The sequence below is a fragment of the Salvelinus fontinalis genome, chromosome 29 (assembly GCF_029448725.1).
Source record: "Salvelinus fontinalis isolate EN_2023a chromosome 29, ASM2944872v1, whole genome shotgun sequence".
Taxonomy (NCBI): Eukaryota; Metazoa; Chordata; class Actinopteri; order Salmoniformes; family Salmonidae; genus Salvelinus; species Salvelinus fontinalis.
The window spans coordinates 41,004,776-41,031,328 of record NC_074693.1 but is presented as its reverse complement, the minus strand read 5'-3'; the positions used below and the strand labels follow the sequence as shown (position 1 = coordinate 41,031,328).

Here is a 26,553-nt window from a genome sequence, read left to right as displayed (position 1 = left end):
ATGGTTCGCTCCTACAGACAAATCATATTCAAATCAAATCAAGCTTTATTTATACAGCACATTTCAGACTTGGAATGCAACGCAATGTGCTTTACAGGAAAAAACAAAAAAACAATGAAAATAAAAGCTGAAATAATGACTACACAAAAAACACAAACTAAAAAACTAAAGAATGACAAACTGAACAACTAAAAAGCACTCTAAAGAAAAGCAAAGCTAGAAATGTGTTTTAAGATAAACATTTTCAATATGTCCACAGTTTCAGCCCCCCTCAGGTTCTCTGGCAGGCTATTCCAGAGGCTGGGGGCATAATAATTAAAGGTTGCCTCTCCATGCCTCTTGGTCCTAGGCTTTGGGACAGGTAAAATGCCAGTTCCAGAGGACGTGAGTGAGTCACGTGGCCGTGGCTTGCTATATAGAGCAAGCAGACAAGCATCAAGGCATTTCAGTTACTGTTCGATTAAACGTTAGGATGGGCAAAACCAGTGACCTAAGCAACTTTGAGTGTGGTATGATCGTTCCAGTATCTCAGAAATGGCCGTCCTCGTAGTCTTTTCACGCATGACAGTGTCTAGGGTTTACCGAGAATGGTGCGACAAACAAAAAACAAAGTCAGCGGCAGTCCTGCGGGCGAAAACAGCTCGTTGACAAGAGGTCGAAGGAGAATGGGAAGAATTGTGCAAGCTAACAGGCGGGCCACAACCAGGCAAATAACGGCAACAGTGGTGTGCAGAACGGCATCTCGGAACGCACAACTCCTCGGTTCTTGTCACGGATGGTCTATTTCAACTTCTATCAGCCCCAAAAAAAAAGAAGCGGCTCCAGTGGGCACGCGATCACCAACGCTGGACAATTGAGGAGTGGAAAAACATTGCCTGGTCCAACGAATCTCGGTTCCTGTTGCGTCATGCTGATGGCAGAGTCAGGATTTGGCCAAAGCAAAACAGGCAAAAGCAAAACAGGCAAACAGCCTGGTGGCGGTGGTGTAGTGGTTTAGGGAATGTTTTCCTGGCACACGTTAGGTCCCTTGATATCAATTGAGCAACATTTCCATGACCTGAAGAATTCAGGCTGTTCTGGAGGAACTAGATGGGTGTACCTAATAAATAAACATTTTCAGATAATTGACAAAAATGGAATCCTTGTATAAGCACAGCAATAACATATAAATGCCAGCAGGTGGCAGTACAAGTCCTTACAGCAAAACCACTACCTGTTCCACCATCATTATAGGAATAGTGTACAGGGCCTACAACTGAATAAAGTAACTGACCTTATAGGAATAGTGTACAGGGCCTACAACTGAATAAAGTAACTGACCAACATAATCTGCTTATGCCCCCCCCTTCCTCTGGGAAAGTTAACTCATTTAATATGAAAAATGCACACTGAAATGGTTGAAGGTGATATGCTGTGGCTCACTCAACTGAAATGATTTGAGATCTAGGCTTTACACTCTGTCATGTAACCTTTCAGGCAGTAAACATTCTGTAAAGTACATGCTAAACACATTACTGCATATTGTGAATAACTTACACATCTAAAAGAGTCACTTCCGTACTTAAAACAGTCCATACTGTGGCTCTGTGTGTTGTGCTTCTAGTGTTAATTAGCTCCAGGAACATCAAGGGGAACCTTGTCCATATATTAAGTTTTAATTTCCATGATTCCTTCTATCCCTCCTGAATACTAACCCTAGTTTCTAAAATGGTCCGAATTGCTAGGTCAGGGGTTCCCAAACTTTTTTGGCCCACAACCCCATTTTGATGTTAGAAAATTATTGCGACGTAAAAAAAAGTATTATTTTTATTTCAAAAAAATATTTTACCCCCTTTTTTGATCATGTCTCATCGCTGCAACTCCCCAATGGGCTCGGGAGGCGAAGGTCTAGTCATGCGTCCTCTGTCAAACATGACCCGCCTTTACTGCCCTTCTTAACACCCGCCCGCTTAACGCGGAAGCCAGCCGCACCATTGTGTCGGAGTAAACACAGTTCAACTGACGACAGCCTGCAGACGCCCGGCCCGCCACAAGGAGTCGCTATAGCATGATGAGCCAAGTAAAGCCCCCCTGGCCAAACCCTCCCCTAACCCGGACAATGCTGGGCCAATTGTGTGCCGCCCAATGGGACTCCCGATCACAGCCGGATCAAACCTGGGTCTGTAGTGATGCCTCTATCGCTGCGATGCAGTGCCTTAGAAGGCTGTGCCACTCGGGAGGCCCCCTAATGTTTACTTTTAATGTGGGGCTATGGCAGTCAATTGCAAATTATTCTGACATAATGTCTCTTCTGGGTGTGGCTTGATGCACGGCGTGTCAGAGCTTCTCAAAGTCAAGGGGCGTGGTCGACAGTGCGCACCTCATCTCTGCTGTCACATCCAACCTGGGTCGATATTTGGTTTTAGTGGCGATGAGAGCACCGAATCCAGCTTCACACAGATATGTGATGGCAAAGGGTAGCCTACCATGAGTTTCATGGTGCTTTCAAGACAACTGGGACCTCTGAAAAATACGAGGTCAAATCATGACGTCAGTGATCTTCAGGTTGGAATGTCAGAGCTCTAGAAAGAGGCCCGAGTTCCCGAGTTGGAATTCCGAGTTTAATGACCATTCAAAACAATTTTTCCCAGTTGGAGCTTGTTTTTCCCCAGTTTCCAGTTGTCTTGAACACACTGAAGTCAGAAGTCAGAGATTTCCGAGTCCCCAGTTGTTTTGAACGCAACATTAATGCTCAGAGGGCGACGGCAGGGTATTCCCTTTGAGTCAGGAACCAAAACCCCTCCGTAGTGACCCGTGAACGTATTGTCTGTAGCATTAGGTCACATGACAGCTACGATCAGCTGTTCGATTTCACTTACCGCCATGTCACCTGAGCCAGGATCACAGTCAAACGGATTGGGAAGTAGGTCCCAAAGTGCTCTTCCAAGCGTTGGAGGTGAGCAGTCATCACTCGTGTGGGACACTTACTGATGCTGTTTCCTGTTATTTTATTTGACATCCATTGTGAATGACAACAGTTCCTCTCTCAATGCAAAAAATCTTTCCAACACTCCCACTCGATACCCACCAAGCCTCGGTGTGAAATAGAAGATTGTCATGATCAGATCCCATATCTCCACATAGTTTTGTGAACAGGCGTGAGCGCAGCGGATGTGGTTTGATGTAGTTTAAAATCAAAGCTACCTGCTGCAGTGTATCTCCGATATCTGTGCTCAGCTCTTTTTCGTCCCAAACAATGCGTCTATATGGCAGAGGGAGACACATTCATAACTAGAGTGAAGAGGCTTGCCCACCGTCCCGCCAAAGACGGAGCCCCATCTGTGCAAAAGCCCACCATTCAATCCCATACGGAATCTGTTTTTCATCAATATAGCCACGCTGCACACTGAACATCCCTAAGCCGTTTCATGCTCGGGAATCATGAGACAGAACAATATGTCCTCAGGAATAGCATCCCCTGACATCTATAGTGAACAAAAGTCAACGCGTGGGCATCTCGGCCCTCACAGCTAACGTCCATTTGGAGAGTTGTCTGAGTCAATCAGTCAGATTTTCCTCTTGAGGCTAGCAATAGCATACATTCTACGTTTAACAGTGTTGTCTGACAAAGATATTGATGTGAGTTTCTGTGCCTCTGCCTCCCCACACATTGTTTTCACCATATCAGTTGCGGCCGGTAATATCAAAGTCTCTGCAATAGCGTGTGGTTTCATAGCGAAGCGAGCCTAGCCATTCACTGTGGGAATGATTCAAGTGCAACTGAGCCAGAAATTATATAATTCTTTTCAGGATTTTGGAAATGATCCGCGACCCCGTGTTCATATCAGGCGACCCCACAGGGGGTCGCGACCCCTAGTTTGGGAACCGCCCTGCTAGGTACGGTAGTGAGAGAGGGGCTTATAAGTAAAGGATTTGAGAAAAGACGGTGGAAGTGTCTATGGAGGTTGAGGTACGCAACCAGCAGTATGTGCTTTTGGGCAAAATGTTAACATTGGTTATTGGTTATGGTTATGAATAGTGCCATTGTTAACAATGGCACTATTCCCTATATACTGTAGTGCAAAGTAGTGCACTTTATAGAGAATAGGGTGCATTTGGGATGCCTGGTCAAAGTGCAGTACACAAACAATATTGTACTGCGTATGTCATCTATAGAAATATGAAATGTTTTTTAATAATTAGCAAGCAGCTAAATAAAGAGATAGGATGACTCACTATAAGAATGAGTCAGAATGTCTGTTTTCCTATGGGGTTTTGAATGTTTTGATCAATTGAGAGGGAGTGTGTGCATTTGGAGTGTGTGCTTTATGTCTGTGTTAGGAAAATGAGGTAAATTATTATTAGCATGGATTCCGATCTATTTTGAATCACTCATGAGTCATTCATCCCAGATGTGTGTGTCTGTGTGTGTGGGGAGGGGGGGGGGGGGAGTACTATGTACTGTACAGTGTGTTTGTGTGTGTGCATGTTTCTTCTGTGTGTGTGTGTGTATGAACAGTGTCAGCCTCGCAGGGGCATCGTGGAGATAAAGTGGAGAGACATGACCTGGGTAGGTGAATATAATGAGCGTTGCCATTCATGCTCACTCCATCACTCTCCCGCTTATGCTAACGGAATGTTAGCTCTAACGCTTGAGTGTTTACAACCGATGAAAGATACCCAGCTGTCTCTCTGCTCTGTCTCTCAGGCTGCTGTTCATTCATACTGCACCCTGGGACCGGAGCTGGTCTCACAGTGTGTGAGAGTGCTCTGTGTGCTCAATGTGTGTGTGTGTGTGTTTGTGCGCGCTCAGTGTGTGCTCCTCATGCATTGAAATTATGAATCATCATGTGTATGTCATTGGCAGCTGTATCAGAAAGCATGCAGCCCTAACTGAGATCGCCCGTTTGTGTGTGGTATGTGTGCCTAGTCTTGAGGTTTTGTGCTGATGCTCATATAGATACAAGCTCTTGGGAGAGCAAAATGGAAATCATGGTGGCTATTGGCTAACATGTATGTTGCATGGACATGATGCTACTAAAGCTAGGCAGTAGGCATTGAGGCAGGCGGATCAAGGGGGATTCAAAATGGCTACCAGACGACAAAGGCCTTTTGTGCAACTATCTCCCTCTCCCTCATTCTCTCACTTTAATGTCCCTTCTCCCATAATTTTTTCTCTCTCTCTCTTTCTGTACCTAACCCATTCATTCTTTCATTCTAATTATCTCTCTCTCCCTCTCTCCCTCTGTGTCAGCATTGTCCAGCAAGGTCAGCGGAATCTCTACCGAACAAAGGGGCTTGGAAGATGGCAGGAACTGTGGAAGAGAATGTACCCTGATCTAGTGACTACATTCTGATCTGAAACCGTAGCTCTCACCTGAGCAGGGAAACTGTCAACAGACTACAGCGTGTGCTACAGCCACTCAACGAGTCAACAAAACAAAATGTTTCAGTCGGAACGAGAAAAACAGCGACTCATCTTGCGATAGTTAGCTGTATAGCAACTTGGCGAAATACGCTGCATGAAATGAATGCCTACAAGAGCAACAAAGTCAATGAGACGTGATATCATAACTCGATAACAAGTCATGATAACTGTGAACACAGTGTAGCACAAACTGTTGGCCTATAGCAAATAATATAGGCCAGTACTGCAGTGTAGCATTACACGGTCTAGTGGCTCCATGGCTTTGCTGGGGCTAACAATGGCCTGTATTCAGCTGTGTTGTGCTAGGACAGGACAGTGCTTTCCCAGTCCTCCTCTCTTTCACTCTCTCCAGTCTCTAGAGAGCCCCGTTTCTGTTTTCTATGAATGACAGGGGGGGGGGGTCAACACTCTATTCAGGGTATGCAGGGCTATTACAGCCCTGCTCCGACACACCCGAATCAGCCAAACAAGATACGAAAGATAATGATGAGTAGCTGATCAACATAATCAGGTGTATTAGAGCAGGGCTGGAGCAAAAGACTGCATACCCAGTAGCTTTACAGGAGGAGGGTTGGCCATTGCTACTCTAGATGTACAACTTCCTAACAGGAACTGACCCAGAGTCTCACAATCTGTTCTGCAAGATGCAGCACGCAGTAAGATGGAGCCTTATATATTTTGCTCAAAGGTAGAGTACCTACTAATTATAGGCCTTTAAATAACAGCTGTGTAACGCAACACAAGCTAGATTGAAATCAACAGGTCTTGGTTGTGTTGACGGAGTGATGCCTGGTATTCTGAAGCCGGATCACATGTACCGGTATAATAAATGGACAATAAAGTATGCTTCTCCTTTCACGTCACATTCACTGATATGATCTTTAGCACCATGCTTTGTGCGAAGACTGAACAATGCCATGAGTGTACGGTCTAAAATGAGGTGTAAAATGTAAAGTAAATGGATACTAAGATACACATGTAGCCTACATACCACAGAACTGTGTTTAGCACTGAGGCTAAGGAAAGAAAACGACTGCCATCATCTTTTTAACCATTTAACATACAGGATTATTTCCATCTGGCGTTAAGGCGGCGCTTTTGTCAAACTCACACTCATTGGCAATTTCAACTTGCAAAAGCACTGCTATTTTCCAACTCTGGCGCCAGGATTGGTCATTTACCTGTCTTATGTTAGCTCACTTGCGCTGAGGAGAGGGGTGGAAATATTTGAGGTGTGTACTGTGTCCTTAAGACTCACCAAAAAGATGGCCTTAGCGGTAACGCAATAGATTATTGCATCGATTTGGCCAGCGGAGGCACACGGTAGCCTAATCAGTAGCCTATAACTAATGCTATATTAAAATATCAGAAGCAGCAAAACAGTCAACAGAAACTCAGCAAAAAAAGAAACGTCCCTTTTTCAGGACCCTGTCATTCAAAGATAATTCGTAAAAATCCCAAATCTTCACAGATCTTCATGTTAAAGGGTTTAAACACTGTTTCCCACGCTTGTTCAATGAACCGTAAACAATTCATGAACGGTCGTTAAGACACTAACAGCTTACAGACGGTAGGCAACTAAGGTCACAGTTGTGAAAACTTAGGACACTAAAAAGGCCTTTCTGCTTCTGTCTCCCGATCCTTCATGCCAACGTGACACCCCGCGAACCTATAACGCTACCGCCGGCGCTAAGATTTACCATCAAGTTACGTTTGTTAAAATAGAGCCCATAATGTCATTATTCATTTTCTTTTCAAGCATACAGCATACTACTTAAAAAGTGGTACTATACTTCAAGAGCACAGCAAACCTTGTGAATGATACGGTATGTCACTATTCTTACTAAAGACAACTATTAAGGCAACAACCACACACACAATATAAACTACATCAAAAACATTTAGAAAACATTCATCCATTTATTCTCAGGATATAACTTTGGAAGGATTCTCCCATTTTTCAAATCACAGACGGTCATGCTCAAAACCTGAATTTAGCTTAGCAACATCTCCCATGAAGAATGAACCAAAGTGAATACATAATTCAGTGCTACGCTAACCAAAAGGGCTTTGGCATTGCGAGACACTAACACACGACTTAGCCCCCCAGGGTCCTGTCGTGTAAGGACACGGTGTCAGTTCCGAGCACCTAACACAAAGCACACAGTAACATAGCCCTTCCCCTCCAAGTTAGCTGTACGATGGAGGACAACAGGTCTTTGTGTGTGTGTGTGTGTGTGTGTGTGTGTGTGTGTGTGTGTGTGTGTGTGTGTGTGTGTGTGTGTGTGTGTGTGTGTGTGTGTGTGTGTGTGTGTGTGTGTGTGTGTGTGTGCGTGTGTGTGTGTGTGTGTGTCTGTGTGTGTGTGTGTGTGTCTGTGTGTCTGTGTGTGGGTGTGTGGGGGTGTGTGTGTGTGCAGTGCACCTACAGGAAACAGCACAGTCCTTCCCCTCCAAGAACCCTGGGTAGTCATACTGTATGTATGTAGACAACAGGCGTTTCAGACCTTGATTTGTTGTCTTACGACTGCAAGACCGACAACAATGCTAGCGTCATTGACTCCATGCCAAGTAACCATGGTGGTTGGCTGCTCAGGGTTGTATAAACTACTCAGGGTTTGCCATATCAACTCCGGTCCTAATTAAGAACCCAATATTGCATATTGGCACCATCATAAGCATACCTTGATAGATTTGTCATAAGCACCTATGGTCCCCTTGTAATGTCTTACTATCATAGTGAAAACGGACGTTACACGGAACCCAAACCCGGCCAAACTGGCAATTTAGCTAGCTAGCTTGCACTTGCTAGCTAATTTGTCTTATTTAGCTAGCTTGTTGTTGCTGTTTACCTGAAATGCACAAGGTCCTCTACTCCACCAATTAATCCACACATAAAACGGTCAACCGAATCGTTTCTAGTCATCTCTCATCCTTCCAGGCTTTTTCTCCTTTTGACTTTATATTGCGATTGGCAACTTTCATAAATTAGGTGTATTACCGCCACTGACCTCGTCCGTCTTTCAGTCACCCATGTGGGTATAACCAATGAGGAGATGGCACGTGGGTATCTGCTTCTATAAACCAATGAGGAGATGGGAGAGGCAGGACTTGCAGCGCGATCTGCGTCAGAAATAGAACTGATTCTATTTTAGCCCTTGGCTTCGCCGAAGCTCATTGGCTCGCGCGAGCAGTGTGGGTGCAATAATTGAATAATATAGATTTCAAAATTTATTTTGCAACGCTCGCATCAGACATGGAGTGACCAGAGTATTTGTATTTAATAACCTAGTCCTTGTTAGGTTATTATCCCCAGCTTAACAAAGCTAATTTTGTAGAGACATACATTAGCAGCTGCTAGCTTAGCTTGGTCATGTGTCTTCTCTATGGTTAAGTCTAATGGACAACACACAAGCAGAAGTGAAGTTAAGATTCCTTGAAACAATGGGGTTAACACCACTGACATCACATGTTTTGTGAATCAGAGAGGACATAAAGGGATTGGATCATTGAAATGGAATCATTACGTCTGCATTAAGGGGTTGGGAATTGTGTGTCAAGCAAATCCATAAACACACACTGTCCCTTTAAGATTGCACTGTATAACATAAAGTAGGGGTATTTAACATGGGGTCCACAAAAAGTTTGGACACACCTACACATTCCAGGGTTTTTCTTTATTTTGACCCTTTTTGTACATTGTAGAATAATTGTGAAGACATCAAAACTATGAAATAACACATATGGAATCATGTAGTAACCAAAAAAAGTGTTAAACAAATTAAAATATACTTTATAATTGACATTCTTCAAAGTAGCCACCCTTTGCCTTGATGACAGCTTTGCACACTCTTGGCATTCTCTCAACCAGCTTAATGAGGTAGTCACCAATTTCTTTCTTTCTTAATGTGTTTGAGCCAATTAGTTGTGTGTGACAAGGTAGGGGTGGTATACAGAAGATAGCCCTATTTGGTAAAAGACCAAGTCGATATTATGACAAGAACAGCTCAAATAAGCAAAGAGAAATGGCAGTCCATCATAAACTTAAGACATGAAGGTCAGTCAATCTGGAAAATTTCAAGAACTTTTCAAGAAAGGTTTTTCAAGTGCAGTCTCAAAAACCATCAAGCGCTATGACGAAACTGGATCTCATGAGGACTGCCAGAGGAAAGTAAGACCCAGAATTACAAGTGCTGCAGAGGATAAGTTCATTAGAGTTAACTGCACCTCAGATTGCAGCCCAAATAAATGCTTCACAGAGTTCAAGTAACAGACACAGCTCAACATCAACTGTTCAGAGGAGACTGCGTGAATCAGGCCTTCATGGTCGAATTGCTGCAAAGAAACCACTACTAAAGGACACCAATAAGAAGACGATAATTATTTGGGCCAAGAAACATGAGCAATGGACAACATTAAACCGGTGGAAATCTGTACTTTGGTCTGATGAGTCTAAATTGGAGATTTTTGGTTCCAACCGCCGTGTCTTTGTGAGACGCAGAGTAGGTGAACGGATGATCTCCACATGTGTGGTTCCCACCATGAAGCATGGAGGAGGAGGTGTGATGTGTGGGGGTGCTTTGCTGGTGACACTGTCTGTGATTTTTTTTAAATTCATGGCATACTTAACCAGCATGGCTACCACAGCATTCTGCAGCGATACACCATCCCATCTGGTTTGCGCTTAGTGGGACTATAATTTGTTTTTCAACAGGAGAATGACCCAAAACACACCTCCAGGCTGTGTAAGGGTTATTTAACCAAGGAGAGTAATGCCCACCCGTTTAACTAGCTAAAAAGCTGCTCTTAGTGAAACTATGTTTGGAGTCACTTTTTGTAGCTAATAGGATATGTTAAGAGTTAATGTGGCGAGGTCAAAATAATGAAATAAAACCCAAATCTATTCCTTTAAAAATGTTGCTTACTACTCCTTGCCATTATCATTCACCTGATGATAAGACAACATACTGTACATTTGTTTATTTCTATATGCTATGGTATGATGGGGTCCTTAGCCATCTAACCAACGCTCAAGACAATTCTATTGCTGTGATTTCAGGGTCCCTTAGATTCTCTCTCTCCAGTGAGAAGTCCCTCCAAGCTGCCACAGAACACAAATATCCCCAGTCAAGCGGAGGACTGGCATCACTGTGATGTTGCCTATGGTCATTCACTGGGCCAGCCAGTTCCCAGTATAGCTGCACGCAACCACACACACACGCAACCACACACGCAACCACACACGCACACACACAACCACACACACAACCACACACACAACCACACACACACAGGGGAACATGCAGGTTTGTAAACATAATACATTAAAGTCAGGAAATTCCTAACACGTGTTTGTGTGTGCATGCATGCATATGTGTGTGTGTGTGTGTGTGTATGTGTGTGGTGTTGTGTGGTGTCTTGTCTGTGTGCAATAATGTGTGTGTAACACATTCATGTCAGGGAATTGCTGCCACATGTTTGTTTGTGCATGTGCATGAATGTGTCCATTCACATGTGTGAGTGTATGTGCCGGTGTCTGCGTGTGCGTGACATAGCTTTTCTATCTCCTAACCAGAAAGATAACGCCGTTCCCCCCTATAGGGTCTGACCTATAGCCTATCATAATCACATGAATAAATTGTGTGTGTGTGGGGTAGGGTTGGAGGTTGGAGGGTAATAAAGGAAAAATATAAAAAAAATAAACTAATTAATAAATAAAACATTTGGTTATAACAAACTCCAAACACAGTAATGTTGACAGTAAAACGGATGCGGAGGATATGGAAAATAAACTCGAAACGGGCAAATATTTACTGGTTGCTCAGGAGGGAAAGGGGAAGTCAGATTTGTCGAAGACATTTGACTTAGTTGTGGAAACTACGGGAGATCAAGAAAAAGGAGGGTATAGGAGCAAGCGTTGCGTGAATATTGTGTGCCAAACAGTTGCTGTTAGATTACAATATTTCGTCTGACCATTTGGAACAGTGTAAACAACACTAATTAAATAAGTGTACCAGAGTCTGTTCTATATAAAGCCTTTATTACAGCAGACTAAATTATTCAAAGCTCCATTTGTTATTGAATTAAAGTCAAACGCGTGATTGACTTTCGTATCCATAGCCTTAAAACTCCTCCCAAGTGCAAGTGCACTGTTTAGCTCACATCTGAAGGCTTGGGGGCATTTAGGGCGTCTACTGCGGATCGCTAAAACATCCTAATGATTATGATCACACTTCCTCAATTCAAATATTATGGCGACACTATACCTAAATGGTTTGGTGTGGTTTAGAAACTTGGCAACCCAAGCTATTTCCAAATCTTTAGGTCAGTTGTATGCTGCTTTGCGATCTATTAACAGCGAGGGTTACATTAAAATAGGCGTAATATTTTTTTACTGACGCATTTGGCAATATTCAATTCATACACACAAAACATATGAACACAAGCATTCACTGCGAAAGTTGATATGCAGTGCATTCGAAAAGTGTTCAGACCACTTCACTTTTCCCACTTTGTTTACGTTACAGCCTTATTCTAAAATGGATTAAATAGTTTCCCCCCCTCATCACACAATACCCCATAATGACAAAGCAAAAAATTATTTTTGTATTTAAAATACAAAACTCAAATATACCATTTACATAAGTATTCAGACCCTTTGCTCAGTACTTTGTTGAAGCACCTTTGGCAGCAATTACAGCCTTGAGTCCACTTGGGTATAACACTACAAGCTTGGCACACCTGTATTTGGGGAGTTTCTCACATTCTTCTCTGCAGATCCTCTCAAGCTCTGTCAGGTTGGATGGGGAGCGTCGCTGCACAGCTATTTTCAGGTCTCTCCAGAGTTGTTTAATTGGGTTCAAGTCCGGGCTCTGGCTGGGCAACTCAAGGACATTCAGAGACCTGAAGCCACTCCTGTGTTGTCTTGGCTGTGTGCTTAGAGTCGTTGTCCTGTTGGAAGGTGAACATTCACCCCAGTCTGCGGTCCTGAGCGCTCTGTGGCAGGTTTTCATCAAGGATCTTTCTGTACTTTGCTCCGTTCATCTTTCCCTCAATCCTGACTAGTCTCCAAGTCTCTGCCCCTGAAAAACATCCCCATAGCATGCTTCACAGTAGGGATGGTGCCAGGTTCCCTCCAGACGTGCGGCTTGGCATTCAGACCAAAGAGTTGAATACTGGTTTCACAGACCAGAGAATTTTGTCTGGTCTGAGAGTCTTTAGTTGCCTTTTAGCTCCAAGCCGGCTGTCATGTGCCTTTTACTGAGAAGTGGTTTCCATCTGGCCACTCTACCATAAAGGCCTGATTGGAGTGCTGCAGAGATGGTTGTCCTTCTGGAACGTTCTCCCATCCAAAGGAACTTTGGAGCTCTGTCAGAGTGACCATCGGGTTCTTGGTCACTTCCCTGACCAAGTCCTTTTTACCACGATTGCTCAGTTTGGCCAGGCGGCCAGCTCTAGGAAGAGTTTTGGTGGTTCCAAACTTCTTCCATTTAAGAATGATGGAGGCCACTATGTTCTTGGGGACCGTCAATGGTGCAGACATTCTGTGCCTCGAAACTATCCTGTCTCGGAGCTCTACGGTCAATTCCTTCGACCTCATGGCTTGGTTTTTGCTCTGACATGCACTGTCAACCGTTGTACCTTATATAAACAGGTGTATGCCTTTCCAAACCATGTCCAATCAATTGAATTTACCACAGACAAACTCCAATCAAGTTGTAGAAACATCTCAAGGATGATCAATGGAAACAGTATGCACCTGAGCTCAATTTCGAGTCTCAGAGGAAAGGGTCTGAATACTTAAGTAAATAAGGTATTTCTGTTTTTTATTTGTAGTACATTTGCATAAATTTATAAAAAAACTGTTTAGCTTTGTCATTATGGGGTATTGTGTGTAGATTGACGAAGAAAAACATGTATTTAATCAATTTTAGAATAAGGCTGTAACGTACCAAAATGTGGAAAGGTCAAGGGGTCTGAATACTTCCTGAATGCACTGTATGTAGGCCCTTCATATATAGGTCATGAGCAGCACTTCGTTACATTTATGTCGAATCAGTTATTCCACGGGACTAGCATTATCAGAGGACCTTGGAGTTCGCCAAAAAACATTATTCTGGCTGGAATTCTTACTCTCCTGCCATGTACAAATTACTGACATGGCAGATTCAGACTGGACAAAAATTACAGAGGTGCTGTTTTTTGTGCTTGTGCACATAATTGCATTACCTGACCACCCCCAGTAAAACTAATCCCGTCCGAATAGGGCTTAAGGCCAGGGCTGTTTCCTCGTCTCTGCTGCTGCTGCCTCCGCTGCATTGTTCTCAATCCCAATATGCTGGTTCATTTTGCTATTATGCACACAGCAACATAGGGAAAGGCACCAATTCTACGGCGCACTGAAGATTATGTTTCAGAACAGCGGACAGCGACCATATCCAAAGCGCATTTGTTATAAAATAATATTCGCTTTATTAGTGTTGCACCATTATTTTTTACATAATATAACCAAATACAATGTCAGGATCACATGTCTTAGAGTGATGGACTGTGCCATCCCCGTGGCCTCCGCAAGTGATTAGTCCGCTGAGACGAATCAGACAGGTGTCTTGTGCACCATGAAAAAACAAATTATTGCGACTGCTCGACAAAAGAAATCTCAGTCAACCAAACAATCAGTCGACTAAATGGAGTCAGCCCAACTATCATCTATAATGTTCAGCCCTTTTTCTCCATTCCCTCAACTTCAGATTGGAAACGAGCGAACATTAAGCAACAATGCTTTTACGTTACTGCCTCATTACTGCATTTACCCTGAGAAAGTTCAATAGTTCAACAGCTAATGACGCTACAGTAATCATTATTTACACCATAGTACGCTTTCATTAACAGGGGTAATAACATCTCTCCTCGGTCACCTGTCTGGGGCTCATCATTTCGTGGAGCCTGATATTATTAGTTTGGGCTTCGATGACTCAAAATCTACGCTAAGATGTAAGATGGGTCCTCCCCTGTCTGTCTGTGGGACGGTCGATCTGTCTCTCCCGTCAGACGGTCTGTCTGTGTGGTCTGTCTGTCTGTGTGCCCGCTTGCCAGTTTGTACTGTCCCTCCGTCCGTTCGTCCATCTGCCGTCCCTCTGCCTCTGTCTTGTCTATCTGTGTCGTGCTAAAGCAGATGCTTTGCTCTCAGACCTACAGTACAGCGGTGCCACACTTTCATATCGCTCTCAAATGACAACAAGGCCCAACGGCAGGAGTTTAGTGCCTTGGCAACAGCTTCTGGGGAGCTCACTGTTGGCTGAGAGAGGTGGCTGTTATATCCCTCTATAATCATCTGACAATAATGATGTGCAGGGAAAGGTAGTGTGTGTAAGATCCATACAGTATTCAAATACAGGTTAAGTACTGTATGGCTCTATACTGTAGTGTGTGCTTATGTGAAGAAGCAAAAACAATCCATCTCATATGTCACATATATTAATATCCCATTATATTAAGGTCAGCTCAGCCAAAATGCCACAAATGGTGTATTATTTGTGAACAAGAGGGCGTAAGACAAGTACCAGCTTGTGAGGTGATAACAATGTAATACCTGGAAGATTAAAGGTTGATTTGAAGGTTTCATCTGATACAGTAACACATGTAGAGTATAGTAGAAGTCAAAACAATACAGCCCCCAAATCTACTGATTGAAGAATACCATGGCTATTCCTTTAAATCCTACAACTCTCTGAAGTCATTTCTGATTCCTTTGTGACAGATTTAACTTAATACTCAACCCAATATCAAAGGGGATCTACTAAAAATAGCCATGCGCATGATGTGTCCCTGTGGTGTGCGAGTGTGTGTTGAGGTGTGTGAGAGCGTGTGAAAGTGTGTGTGTGTGTCTATGTGTTTGTATGTAGGCATGTGCCTGAGTTCGTGTGCGTGCAATTGTGCATGCGCTTCTGCGTCTATGTGTGAGTCTGCGCCTATGAGTGTGTCTGTGTGTTCAGCTCACCGTGGCGTGTAACACCACACTGACAGTGTTCTGTGCACCCGGAGAAAGCAGGGCAGTGATGAGAATTTGTTTCAACACACTAATTGGGTCACGTCTTTAATTATTAATCAAGCACATCTTGTGTTGTTAAAGACATAAGGCAGAATGGAGCCCCCAATACATCACACAGTGCCTTCAGAAAGTACTCATACCCCTTGACGTTTTCCATATTTTGTTGTGTTACAAACTGGGATTCAAGTTAAAAAAAGAAGCAAAAAAAATAATATATATACTGTATATAGCTTGATTACATAAGTATTCACACCCCTGAGTCAATACATAATAGAATCACATTTGGCAGGGATTACAGTTTTGAGTCTTTCAGGGTAAGTCTCTAAGAGCTTTGCACACCTGGATTGTACAATATTTGCACATTATTCTTTTTTAAATTCTTCAAACTGTAAAGTTGGTTGTTGATCATTGCTAGACAGCCATTTTCATGTCTTGCCATAGATTTTCAAGCCGATTTAAGTCAAAGCTGTAACTAGGCCACTCAGGAACATCCAATAGGCGCTTTCACACTGCGCCTTAGCCCTGGGCTAAGGGAGACTTTAGCCTGGGGCTAAGCGAGTGTTCACACTTGCACATTGTAAAGTGGGCTAGCACCAACTTTAGCCCAGGGCTCGCTGGCCCTGCTCCGGAGCAGGGTCGACACCTGCTTTTCAGGGTTAGCCCCAGAAACACGGTGCCAAAACAGTCCGTTGTGAAACGGATTCAAGAACAATGCCTACAAGGCTCACTGTCCATCACAAAAGCGGCACTTTCATGCTCGTGACGCCTGTAATGTACCTTTATACTATTTAAACCAAAATACTTTAATCATTGCAAAAACATTGGTTGCTCTGCCTAGCAAAAATGTTTGCTATGCAGGCTGGCTAACCTCTTCTCACTTAGCCAACTAAAGCTACAAACTCTACAGCTGGAAGGGCAGCAGACGCTACATTTCCCTCTGTTTTCATTGCTTTTCTATTGACATATATCCACGCTGATAATATTGTTGCATGATTTCGCCTGGATCAGAAAAGTTGATGTATCGATCGTTTGCACGCATTTGCTGTACAGGGGCGAGATCGAATTTCAAAAGTTAAACATTGTTCCCGATGTCGGAACAGGCAGACAGCAAGGTTTGTACAAACCATCACAGTGTTGGAAATCAAATGCTGGGCTAGTAGCCAGAGGAAATAATGTGTTACATAAATGTCGTATTGCTTATAACATTGGTCGTGTGTCAGAGGTAGAATGTCGGTCGCATGTTGTGTTCGTCCGCGTTATCCCAGGGATTTGGAATACAAGTGTGAATCCTTAGCTCAGGTTCTAAAGCACAGACCAGGGTTAGCCTGTGTGAACACAGGCTAAGCTAGCACAGGGACAGTCTAGCCTGGGGCTAAGATAGCCCAGGACTAAAAACAATGCCATTGTGAAAAGGCCTAATGTAGACTTGGTAAGCAACTCCAGTGTATATTTGGCATGTGTTTTAGGTTATTGTCCGGCTGAAACGTGAATTTGTCTCCCGGTGTCTGTTGGAAAGCAGACTGAACCAGGTTTTCCTCCAGGATTTTGCCCGTGTTTAGATCAATTCTGTTTCTTTTAATACCCCCCAAAAACATACCCATAACATGATGCAGCCACCACCATGCTTGAAAATATATTGAGTGGTACTCAGTGATGTGTTGTGTTGGATTTGCCCCAAACATAACACTTTGTATTCAGGACATGAAGTTCATTTATTTGCCCCATTTTTTTTGCAGTTTTACTTTAGTGCCTTAACGCAAACAGGATGCATGTTTTGGAATATTTCCATTCCGCACAGGCTTCCTTCTTTTCACTCTGTCATTTATGTTAGTATTGTGGATGAACTACAATGTCGTCGATCCATTCTAAATGTCCTCCTATCACAGCCATTAAACTCCGCAACTGTTTTAAAGTCACCATTGGCCTCATGGTGAAATTCCTGAGCGGTTTCCTTCCTCTCTGGCAACTGAGTAAAGAAGGACACCTGTATCTTGGTAGTGACTTTGTGTATTGATACACCATCCAAAGTGTAATTAATAACTTCACCATGCTCAAAGGGATTTATTCAATGTCTGTTGTTTTATTTTTTTTACCCATCTACCAATAGGTGCCCTTCTTTGCGAGGCATTGGAAAATCTCTCTGGTCTTTGTGGTTGAATGTGTGGTTGAAATTCACTGCTTGACGGAGGGTCCTTACAGATTACTGTATGTGTGGGATACAGAGGTGAGGGAGTCATTCACACAGAGTTTATGCAACTTATGTGACATGTTAAGCACATTTTTACGCGTTAACTTATTTAAGCTTGGAATAACATAGGGGTTGAAAACGTAGTGACTCAAGACATTTTAGCTTTTCATCTTTAATTCATTTGAAAGTAACATAATTCCACTTCGACATTATGGGGTATTGTGTGTAGGCCAGTGACAAAAAAATCTAAATGTACTCAATTTGAAATTGAGGCTGTAACACAACAAAATGTGGAAAAAGTCAAGGGGTGTGAATATTGTCTGAAGGCCCTGTATATTTGTACACCTTTTCTGTATCTCATGTTAATACTTCTAGACAGGGACAGATATAACATACTTGGGTCAACTACATTGGCAAATACTAGTTTGCAACTTGGTTCTGTAGTACTGGGCAAACTAAATGGTCTAGAAATAGACTGGTCTGGAAATTGACCAGTGGATCACATCATGGGTCCATTACGAGACAAGGGAACCTCTACTTACTGCCAACCATATAGGTCTAGCATGTCGTGATACTGATTATTCTACTGTGGTCCAAACATAATCAGTAGTCCCCATCCATTTTTTGAAGAATTGTATTTATTTGTTTTTTAGTATCTTGCATCAATCAGAGAATAAATGTATTCATTCAAAAACATTAGGAAGTCATGTGGTGGCTGGGACTGACATTTACAAAGTGATTAAGAATGTATGGTGAAGGCTTGACTGTGCTGCTCTATTTCAAGCCTGAGCTAAATATGAAATGGATGAGAGAGTACAGAGAGGACAAGCTGTCTTATCTTCCCTATCCTCTAGCATCTTTACCTCGACTGCAGTCAGTGCACCTGTCTGTCTGGTCAGATGTGTGACTTTAGACGAGACATTCAGCTCACTGTCCCTTCAAATATTTTATATCTAAAAGTGTTGTTTTTTCCGAGGGGTTCTGAACCAGTCGAACCTCATATCAGTGACACAACTAAAAGGCAAATAGGACATACCTTACAAAACACGATTTCATGCTACACCAGCTTTTCAAAGACATCTTTGGCATACCAACCTACAATACGTGTACAAAACATTAAGAACACATTCCCCTTTGCCCTCAGAACACCCTGGAAGAACCAGTGACTCGTCAATAAAAAAGTAGTCAGATGAAGCAGATGCTAAGCTACAGGACTGTTTTGCTATCACAGACTGGATAGGTTCTGGGATTCTTCCGATGGCATACAACAGCTCATCAGGCATTGGCTTCATCAATAAGTGCAACGATGACGTCGTCCCCAGTGACCGTACGTGCATACCTCAACCAGAAGCCATGGATTACAGGCGACATCCGCACTGAGCTAAAGGCTGCCGCTTTCAAGGAGCAGAACTCTAACCCGGAAGCTTGCAAGAAATCCTGCTATTCCCTGCGACAAACCATCAAACAGGCAAAGCATCAATACAGGACTAAGATTGAATGGTACTACACCGGCTCCGAAGCTCATCGGATGTGGCAGGGCTTGCAAACCATTACAGATTACAAAGGGAAGCACAGCTGAAAGCTGCCTAGTGACATGAGCTTACGAGACAAGCTAAACTACTTATACGCTCGCTTTGAGGCAAATAACACTGAAACATGCATGAGAGCATCAGCTGTTCTGGACGACTGTGTCATCACGCTCTCCGCAGCCGATGTGAGTAAGACCTTTAAACAGGTCAACATGTACCAGGCCGCAGGGCCAGACGGATTACCAGGACGTGTCAAGCGAGCATGCGTTGACCAACTTGCAAGTGTCTTCACTGACATTATCAACCTCTCCCTGTCCGAGTCTGTAATAGCAACATGTTTTAAGCAGACCACCATAGTCCCTGTGCCCAAGAACACCAAGGTAACCTGCCTAAATAACTTCTGACCTGTAGCACTCACGTCTGTAGCCATGAAGTTCTTTGAAAGGCTGGTCATAGCTCACATCAATACCATTATCCCAGAAACCCTAGACCCACTCCAATTTGCATACCGCCCTAACAGATCCACAGATGATTCAACCTCTATTGCACTCCACACTGTCCTTTCCCACCTGGACAAAAGGAACACATATGTGAGAATGCTATTCATTGACTACAGCTCAGTGTTCAACACCATAGTGTCCTCAAAGCTCATCAATAAGCTAAGAACCCTGGGACTAAACACCTCCCTCTGCAACAGCATCCTGGACTTCCTGACGGGCCACCCCCAGGTGGTAGGGGAAGTAACACACATCCGCCATGCTGATCCTCAACACAGGGGCCCCTCGGGGTGTGTGCTCAGTCCCCTCCTGTACTCCCTGTTCACTCATGACTGTACGGCCAGGCACGACTCCAACACCATCATTAAGTTTGCCGATGACACAACAGTGGTAGGACTGATCACTGACAACGACAAGACAGCCTATAGGGAGGAGGTCAGAGACCTGGTCATGTGGTGCCAGGACAACAACCTCTCCCTCAACGTGATCAAGACAAAGGAGATGATTGTGGACTACAGGAAAAGGAGGACCGAGCATGCCCCCATTCTCATCGATGGGGCTGTAGTGGAGCAGGTTGAGAGCTTCAAGTTCCTTGGTGTCCACATTCCCAAGAAACGAACATGGGGACATTAAAGACAGTCGTGAAGAGGGCACAACAAAACCTATTCCCCCTCAGGAAACTGAAAAGGTTTGGCATGGGGCCTCAGATCCTCAAAATGTTCTACAGCAGCACCATCGAGAGCATCTTGACAGGTTGCATCACTGCCTGGTATGGCAACTGCTCGGCCTCCGACAGACGGTAGTGCGCACGGCCCAGTACATCACTGGGGCCAAGTTTCCTGCCATTCAGGACCTCTATACCAGGTGGTGTCAGAGGAAGGCCCTAAAAATTTCAAGGACTCCAGCCACCCTAGTCATAGACTGTTCTCTCTGCTCCCGCATGGTAAGAGGTACCGAAGCACCACGTCTAGATCCAAGAGGCTTCTAAACTGCTGCTACCCCCAAGCCATAAGACTCCTGAACATCTAATCAAATGGCTATCCCCCCCCCCCCCCCCCCCTCTACCTACATGTACATATTACCTCAATTACCTCGACTAACCGGTACCCCCGCACATTGACTCTGTACCGGTACCCCCTGTATATAGTATCGCTATTGTTATTTTACTGCTGCTCTTTATCTACTTGTTACTTTTATTTCTTATTCATATTTTTTAAACTGCATTGTTGGTTAGGGTCTTGTAAGTAAGCATTTCACTGTAAGGTCTACACCTGTTGTATTCGGCGCATGTGACTAATACAATTAGATTTGATTTGATTTGAATGGCAGACATACCACAATCCATGTCTCATTAGTCTCAAGGCGTAAATATCCTTCTTTAACCTGTCTCCTCCCCTTCATCTACACTGATTGAAGTGGAGTTAACAAGTGACATCGATAAGGGATCAGAGCTCTCACCTGGATTCACCTGGTCAGTCTATGTCATGGAAAGAGCAGGTATCTTAATGTGTTGTACACTCAGCGTATACTCCACACCTGAAAGTCTTATATGCCTACACCTTCACATAAGCATTTCACATTCAATCAAACAGTTCTTGGAAAATAATGTAAAATACACCACCCCTGTCCTTTTTTATGCCTCATCCTCGCTCTCCCTCTCTAGTAATATTCCTGCAAGCCTTACACAAATCAAAACTCTTCTTGGAAATACCACCCCCCTGTCCTCAATGTAAAACATCCCTCAGCTCGAGAGGCAGTGTCCTCCTTCCTGTGCCCAGTGTAATTGCTTCATTAGAATCGGCGAGGAGTCTTTGTCTGGTGGCCCGGGGAGATTTAATACGGGCTCTGGGTGGTTTTTCTCTCTCAGACACTTGTCTCTGGGCAGCTAGGATTCCACTCTGGAATTTCTAATAATGCCCGCACTCTCTCTCTCCAATAAAGTCGTAAAGTCAAGAACATCAAACAGAGAAAAGAAGCCTGGTGAATCCTCTCTCCTCCACCGTAGGGCCAGAGGCAAGCCACAGATACTGTCTGTATTGTTTCCATATTTGGCTATTTCTACTGCCTAGGCAATAATGTGCTGCAAGTACATTTGGCCGTTTGTTTCTCACAATCACCACTGGATATCTCATGTTCTGAGGTTTTTAAGGTGATGCAAGCCACTAGGTGATGTACTGTGTTCGCAAAAGCTTGTGAGGGAGAGCACTGAAGCAGGAACAGCACTAATTAAGTCAAAAGACTGTTGAGAATGAGACTGAGTGAGAACGAGTAAAAATGTGTAGTATATCTCCATGTAAAATGTCAAACTCTACCTTGCTTATAAATGCAGTAGTGGGCCTTTTGAGGAAGATTTCCGGGGGGTCTCTTGATGTAAGCCATTATTAATATAAGCCATGATTAATGTGTGGTATTATAGTGTTACATTTACAGCACTGAGGTAGACCAGGTGGCTTCAAACCTTCTAGAGCAGCCTTCAAAGTTACCCAGTGTTTTCCCTAGATTATAATCCAGACGAGGCACAAAATACCCCCAAAACAACACCCAGGGCCTGTTTAAATAACAGTTTCAATTTAAACCCATTGAAGTCAAATACTTTTCAGCAGAAGGGGAATAGAACTAAGTGAACCCTCCTCGCCTATACAAAGGCAGGGGAAACGCTTTGAGTTGACTGCCGCCAGTGATGCATGGCGTGAAGATATCAACGCATGTGGACTCACGTGATGACGAGCGAGGTGGCGAAGAGCAGTGTGGTGAGCAAGCCCCGTTGGCAGTCTGCGTTCTTCCGCTGGCGCTGGTGCATCTCGCCGCCACAGTTGTCGCAGCAGCGGCACAGGCAGAAGAAGAGGCCGACCAGAGGCAGCAGGACCGCGAAGAGCAGGCCGAGCACGGCGCACACCACGAAACCTGTCTCGTAGTAGATGGCCTGGAGAGAAAAGGAGGAGTGGAGGGGGAGAGAGGGGGATGAGGGGAGAGGGGGAAGGAGAGAGAGGGAGTGAGGAGAGGGGTAGAAGTAGAGAGGGAGGAGTAGATGAGTCTAGAATGATGATGAGAGGCCACAGGTGGCATTGACAACACTTTACATGACTGCTAAGATGAACGTTTTTTAAATCTATATTAATTAACACAGTACATAGAACTCCGTAGCCTTGTTTGACAGTTTTTGCAATTTGGCCACAAAGCTGGACAATAGCGACGGCTGTGGAGATGTTATCCTCAAAATCAATGCCAAATGTGTGACGTGTCAAGCCAGTGGACACAGCACAGTGATGCCATTTGACGGAATTTCTGCGTCAGTGTGATTTGAATACTATTACATTCTATGCAGCAAACATGCAAATGATAGCAGGAATAATGCCATAAACAATGTCAAATCAATAGAAACATAAATTGAATTACATTTAGCATCAAAACAGCTTTAAATGAGGGCAGATCAACACAAAGGACACGCATTTAATCCAAAATAAAAAGGAGACAGAAATCTTTAGTTCAATAGGTACAATTTGTCTAAGGAATTTGGGACAAATTCTAGCGAAGGGGAAAGTAAGAATTAGTGCTACTAATGCTACTTCAGAAGTAGCAATGCTTCTTCGGTTAGCTAGGGGTGGGTTAGCTAGGTGAGATGGGGTAGGGGTAATGACCATATGTGACCTGATTCATGAAACTAGGCGTATGTCGCAAGTCACGATTTCACAGGAGAGCCGTTTGAACCGAAAAAATATTTTTTATCAAAATGCCTTCTAGAACATGTGAACTTTCATGTGCCTTAATAACAAACCTGTATGCCATCTGTAAATACGAAGAAAACTGTTAAGTTACAAGCCTTGTTGGTTAAGCCAGAGAAAAAGTGGGGCAACCTTCCTACTAGCCATGATTGGCTGAGATAATGAGTGGGCTGGAGTTCGGATTGGTCTGCCATATTGAAGGCTTCTGTCTATTTGTGCCCGTCAATCCGTGTTGGTAATCCTGTCGAGCGCGGCTTTTAAAAATTGTATTGTGTAGTGGAGCTGTTTAAGTGTTGCTCTCCACTATGTGGAGGATCAAGTTTTGAAATCAGTGGAATTAGAGTATGATCGCTAAAGAGATGGAGAAAACACCTGTCTCAGGATTACATCTTCAAACTAAGGGCAACTGTGGTATGGAATTCCTGACAGGGAGACGCGTCCATCATGCATGATGACGTATACAGGTAAGATAGTCTAGCGTTAGCTAGCTACATTTTCAGATATTTCATGTGTCTAATTTTAACAGAAAGTGGTTTCATTTCAAGCTAAAGTGAACTGTTAGCTAGCTAGCTAACGTTAGCTGGCTGGCTCCCTAGCTAACGTTATTATTTGTTTCCCAGTTTGCTTTTCTAGTTAGAGCCTAATTGGACCTGGTTGGTTAGCTCCCAGCACTGTGGTATTGTTGGCACTTTGTTCATTGTTGTTTAACTAGCTAACGTTAGCTGGCTGGCTCGTTAGCTAACGTGACGTGACGTGTGTACAACACCCGTTGAATATGGCTGGTGTCAGTAAACATCTGCAAAAATGCATAATGAAATTGTTAACCAGCTGAGCTGGTTAGGCTGTTTTCATGTAATCGGGAGGTACAATTTGATCAACTTTCATAGCAGAATTACTTCCCCATTGTTCCTCAAATGCAGTGTATGATATACCATTTTGTAGCTCTGAGTCTCTACTTTAATCCAATGTAAAAAACATAATTTCACATTTTGCTACCTGAGACCGAATCCAGGTGGTGAGTCCCATATAGGCTTGAGCACATGGGCCGAACTTGAGAGCACTCAAATGATCCCGTTGGTTATCGTGAAACACTGTCTCCCATCTCCCCTTGTTATGTAAGGCTGCCGTCCCACTGATCTCCTCCTATGTCAACTGAAGTAAGCCAGGGCTTTGAAAATTGGAAAAATCAATAGGGATCTGTAGTTCCTGCACCGTATGTAACTTGTCACAATGATGTTCAATGGGTTGCTTCGTTATGAAAGGATCAAAGGGGCCGCTATCAAAACGTCTGAATGACTTGGCCTCTTCTCATGGCTTTCCCTACTGATTCACTCTAATCTGAATCTTTTTAAAGGGCAACTGCACTTCCTGATTTGGTTTATTAAGAAATGCTAGTGGCCAACACTGACATCAAACGCGAGTTGGTTTTGGGGTGTGGTTTGATGTGCGTGTCTCTTGTGTGTGTTCGCAGGTGGGAAGTGTTAGCCAGATTATTTTACCAATTAGCTTCAGCTAGGCGACTTGTGGCAAAGTTGGTTTGACTTTGGATAGCCAATCTCCGGGGCTTGTTAGACACAATGTAAATTAGACAATATTTTCATGTAGCACAACTTTTCTCATTAAATGCGTTCAATATTTGTTCCCGTATACGGGTTGAAAATGGCAAATTTAGACACTAATTGGCATCTAAATTGGAACATAGTGGCTGTACAGTAACCTGCTAAACATGACATTAGAGCTCTGGCTGTGCGCTTCTCAGTGCTGTATGGGTTTTGACTGACAGACGTTCAGAACTTGAGCACTGCGCGCAACAAGAAGTCCCCCCCCATCTCTACCGATAATCTGTGCAATTTAAGCAAATGTTTTGTTGTCTGAGTGAGGGAAGTGCTGTTAATGAAGATGACTCAATGTACTGTACTTTGAAAGATGAGATTATAATAAGGATTATAATAAATACCGCATTGATGTCATACAAGTATGCCAAACATGTCATATTACCAAATCATAAAAGTCATGTCATATACAGTGTCAACGTTTATGATCACTATGTTTGATGTACAGTTACAAGATGACATGGCGTCATACCCTGGCTTGTTCTGAACAGAATGAGCCTATGTTTGTTTATTGTGAAGAAAATGTGCCATGGCACACACACCTGAATGCACTCATGTCTCCATTCTATGCCCACCAAAATCAACATCTGTTCTCTGAATTGCCTTGTAAAAGCCTAACACTGTAAGATCATATTTTATAACTTAGCTAGTCATGTTGGCAATAGAACAAGCTTTCAAATCATGCCCACCTGAACCAGATTGGGATTGATAATGGACAGTTTTTGGATTGCGAAAACAACAACAGTAATTGTGTGATGGCGGGGATGCAGAGTTGTGTTCCAAAGTAAACAACTATAGGTGTCTTTTCTCTAGTTCATCAACGGCACAGCTAGGAGAGCTCAAAAAAAGTACCTCATAGTTGGAGACACTTCTTTGAGTCATAAAAGTGCATTGAAATTGCTTACGAACTGTGCAAGCTTTGGAGAGGTGTATGGCCACTTGGAGACACCAGTTAGTCCTCACACTCAAACCCTTGTAATTGTTTTGTCTTATCTTGCATCTACCCCACATTTGACATGAAAAATCTTATCATGTTACAGAATGTAAAATCTATTTTTAGATGTTGTTATCAACAAATGCGGTGAAAGTACAAATTTTACGTGTAAAATAAACAGTGTAATGTTTGGACTCAGTCTTGTGTCAGGTGAACTGTTGTGTGCAGTCGTGGCCAGAGGTTTTGAGAATGACACAAATAATAATTTCCTCAACGTTTGCTGCTTCAGTGTCTTTAGATATTTTTGTCAGATGTTACTATTGAATACTGAAGTATAATTACAAGCATTTCATAAGTGTCAAAGGCTTTTATTGACAATTACATGACGTTGATGCAAAGAGTCAATATTTTCACTGTTGACCCTTCTTTTTCAAGACCTATGCAATGCTGTTAATTAACTTCTGGGCCACATCCTGACTGATGGCAGCCCATTCTTGCATAATCAATGCTTGGAGTTTGTCAGAATTTGTTCTCAATGGGATTAAGGTCTGGGGAGTTTCCTGGACATGGACCCAAAATATTGATGTTTTGTTCCCCGAGCCACTTAGTTATCAC

General features: G+C 43.3%; 1 protein-coding gene across 18 annotated transcripts in view; it reads right to left on the bottom strand.

The window, feature by feature from the left end:
* Nucleotides 1–26,553, bottom strand: part of LOC129827983 (prominin-1-A-like) — a 115,859-nt gene that overhangs the window by 47,238 nt on the left and 42,068 nt on the right. For all 18 annotated transcript variants that reach the window (XM_055889338.1, XM_055889344.1, XM_055889345.1 and 15 more), the window contains one exon: nucleotides 22,387–22,592. In XM_055889338.1, the coding sequence (XP_055745313.1) occupies nucleotides 22,387–22,592 (206 nt within the window). The remainder of the gene's footprint in view (nucleotides 1–22,386; nucleotides 22,593–26,553) is intronic.